Source organism: Gouania willdenowi, chromosome 21 (genome assembly GCF_900634775.1).
Source record: "Gouania willdenowi chromosome 21, fGouWil2.1, whole genome shotgun sequence".
NCBI classification, from domain to species: domain Eukaryota; kingdom Metazoa; phylum Chordata; class Actinopteri; order Blenniiformes; family Gobiesocidae; genus Gouania; species Gouania willdenowi.
Genome location: NC_041064.1, coordinates 24,757,889 through 24,761,336, shown reverse-complemented (window position 1 = coordinate 24,761,336; position 3,448 = coordinate 24,757,889). Strand labels below are relative to the sequence as shown.

At 35.9% G+C, this 3,448-nt stretch overlaps 1 protein-coding gene across 1 annotated transcript; it reads left to right on the top strand.

Annotated features, from left to right (window-relative positions):
* The first annotated feature begins 915 nt into the window (after positions 1-915).
* LOC114454787 (protein BTG3-like) lies at positions 916-3,069 on the top strand. The gene is made up of 5 exons (XM_028435555.1): positions 916-1,051; positions 1,730-1,905; positions 2,123-2,260; positions 2,716-2,857; positions 2,953-3,069. The coding sequence occupies exons 2-5, from the start codon at positions 1,733-1,735 to the stop codon at positions 3,013-3,015; spliced, it is 516 nt and encodes a 171-aa protein (XP_028291356.1). The 5' UTR covers positions 916-1,051; positions 1,730-1,732; the 3' UTR covers positions 3,016-3,069.
* The last annotated feature ends 379 nt before the right edge of the window (positions 3,070-3,448 follow it).

Genomic DNA, 3,448 nt, shown 5'->3' with positions numbered 1-3,448 from the left:
TATTCACTTAATATTACAGATATTCACTTAATATTACAGATATTCACTTAATATTACAGATATTCACTTAATATTACAGATATTCTTTTGGTGCTAAAGGGGTAAGGAATCATTTATGAATTAAAGGATGTTTATTTACTCCAAAATGTTGGACTGTACACTTAATTTTCTTAACATATTATAATAAGGCCGACTGTATGTTAAAGCAGCCGGTTTTAAAATCTTAAGGCTCCAAAATACTACTGTACCAAATCCTCCATCCATCCATACTGTACATCTACTCTGATATATATATACTGTATACTGTAAGTTTGACCACGTATAACATAACACAACTTCAGGGTTATGACAGCAGTTTACTATCAGTCCAAATAAAACAAAATATTTTGAACAGAAATACAGTCAACCTCATATCATTTATTCTCACCCAAACAAAACTGACATATGTACCAAGCAAAATAAAATAATAAATACAAAACAAAAAAGCAAAAATAGATTAAAATCCAATAAGCTTGTGCTTATATTGTCCCTTTCTCAGCCATGATATTAAAAAATTAGATAAATGATATTGTTACATAAAAATATAGTCCTTAAATTGTGCACAAAAATAAATAACCATCCTTTCTGAAGCTACTTAGCACAGCAGCTAACTAGCGATTAGCTTAAACAGCGATTAGCATGATAGTAACATTCCCTCAGAAAATACAACTTAACAGGACATTAAAACATATATTCCATGACAGTCAATTACAGTACAGTCAGTGTTACACCATGAATATTTTCAGCTCACCTAGCAGGGAATATTTAAGTAGACTGTATGAAGCAGGCACGGATGGAGACGACAGACAACACACGTGTCTACCACAGCTAGAACCATCTGAGCATGCGCAGACTCTGCGCCGGTTGCCATGGTTTTTAACTGTCGTAAACACAACTAATCAGAAGATGAAAGCAGCTTCTGAAGTAGTTCTAAGACAAAGTCTGGTGATAAACTACATGTTTTATTCTCCCCATTTGAGTCAATAACTAAAGACGGACACAAACAAATAAAGTAAGTGTAATATTTTAAATATGCATTTTACATTGTGACCACCAGAGGCTCCCCGTGAGCAATGTGTGAGTTTTTACAGCAATATGACTTTTTTTTTCTTCCAGGATTGAATTACTTGAGTTTTGTCAGATTAAGTTTGGTTTTAAAACAAAGGATGAAATTACTTTTTTTTGTGTGTGTAAGTCAGTTTTAATGTTGGCATAATTTTACATTCATAAGTGCAGACAATGAAACTTGTAGCCACGTTTTTCAAAAAGTATAATACATTTTTTTATGGATAAAAAGTACATTTAATAAGCAAGTGTTAAATTAGAGTTTGTTTCTCTTCCTTTGAAAATAAATGATATTCTTAAATGTATCTCACCTGAAAGATATGAAAGAAGATGTGTGTGTTTGCTGATCACTCAAAAGACTAAAGAAATGTTAAATAATATCTAACTATATAATGATTTCTTACATCAAACTTTTGATATTTATCTGATTAACTGTTCAGTTTGTGATATTCATAGTAACTTTATGTTATTTACATGTAAGCAAACAAAAATGTTGTGGATTTTATTATAGGGTTGGGATTTTAGGTCAGGATTCTGGTTTTCTATCTCTTGACATTTTTACACTAACTTTGGTTTTATTTGTTTATGTATATCATCATATAAGTTTTTATTATTTTACTTATAGAGGATGAAGAGCGAGATTGCAGCGGTGGTTTCCTTCTTGAAAAGGCTGGTGAAATTAAAGAATAAGGTGGAGGTGGAGAAAATGGATTTGTTTGCTGAGAGGCTAACAGTGGCGCTGCAGGAGAAGTTTGAGGGACACTGGGTCCCTGAAAAGCCCAGCAAAGGCCAGGCGTACAGGTACGCTCAGCGGGACACCCATGGTTTGTGGGTCATTCCGTCTCTTTAAAAGTGTGATAGTTGAATAATTAAGGAACAATTGGTAAACATTTCAGAATTCTTTAAGACCAAAGTGCATGTGATGTCCTGAAAATGTGTTGAAATGACATGGAGTGACCCTAGCTGTCCTCTGGTCAGCCTCAGCAGCTAAAAGCGCTGATCCTTGTGTGTTTTTCAGGTGCATCAGAGTGAACGCGTTCCACAAATATGACCAGGAGCTGCTGCGTGCCTGCAGTGAAAGTGGGGTTCACTACGGTGACCTGGGGCTGCCCTGGGAAATCACTCTTTGGGTGGATCCAGGAGAGGTTTGTGGCAGGTGAGGAACAAAAACACACAATTATTCTTCACTGTTTTTTAGACTTTCTATTCCTCGGTTTAGTTTATTGGTTTATTCAGAGCATAAACACTATACACTCTGGTCAAACCAAGCTTATGTTTAGCCCCACCCACATTTGACGTCTGTTTTACAAAATACAATATTAGTTGATAATCAAGAAAAATTATATACATTAAAGCCTCTGATTATTTGTGATCATGGAATTCATGTTCTGAATCAGAAAATTAAATCCAAACCAAGATATTTTTCCTCTAAAATGGGGGGCTGGCCGTTTTAACATTTATTCTGATATGTGGGAGGGGTCAGATATTGGTATGTTCATGTCAGATATGTGTGTCTGGGGTCATACTATTAAATTAAACGTAAATGGTTTGTCATTGAACTGACATGTTTTTGTGTGTGTGTGTGTGTGTGTGTGTGTTATTGTTGCACAGGTACGGAGAGCAGAATTTCCATTTCTCAATTGCCACATTTTCCTCCGATAAGGATGAGATGACATCAGACTATCACTCGGGTTCATCTGATGAGGGGAGCACAAGTTCCTCCCCCCTCACCGTCACCAACAGGAAGTGCCAGGTAACCCAGGGAGCAGAAGCCACACCCCCCTCACTTATTCTTAAACTGTTGGTGCTTCTATGTTTGAACTGATCTTCAACCTTTTCCTTCCCCAGGCGTTAAATCCAGATGCTCCAGCTTGGGAACCCAAAAAAGAAGCTGTCAGGAATGGTTCATAAAATTCCATAGCCTCAGCACAGCTACCGGTGCCTCCTCCACCAGAGCCAAGGCCCCCCTCATTATCTTTTGAGGGTCTTTTTTATTTTCTTTTTTTGAACAATATATCAATGTACAGTAAGGGTCTTTTTTATTTTTATTTTTTTTAAACAATGTACAATAAACATATGTCCAATTTAACATTTTCTTTGATTTTACTTCATAAACATGAAACAGAAATTTACTGGTAGCTGCCAAACAAAACAAAACCTACACAGACAAAACATTTCAATAAAATTAAAAAATAAAACTCATATGCCTATAAATAAAAGTAAATAAGTGAACAAAAATAAAGAGGGTTTGAGGAGGAGAGGGGGTAGGGGGAGTCAGTGGGGTATTCAGAGGCTGTAGTTGTGGGTCTTTCAAAGTAATCCAGGAAAGGGCGCCATAATTTAT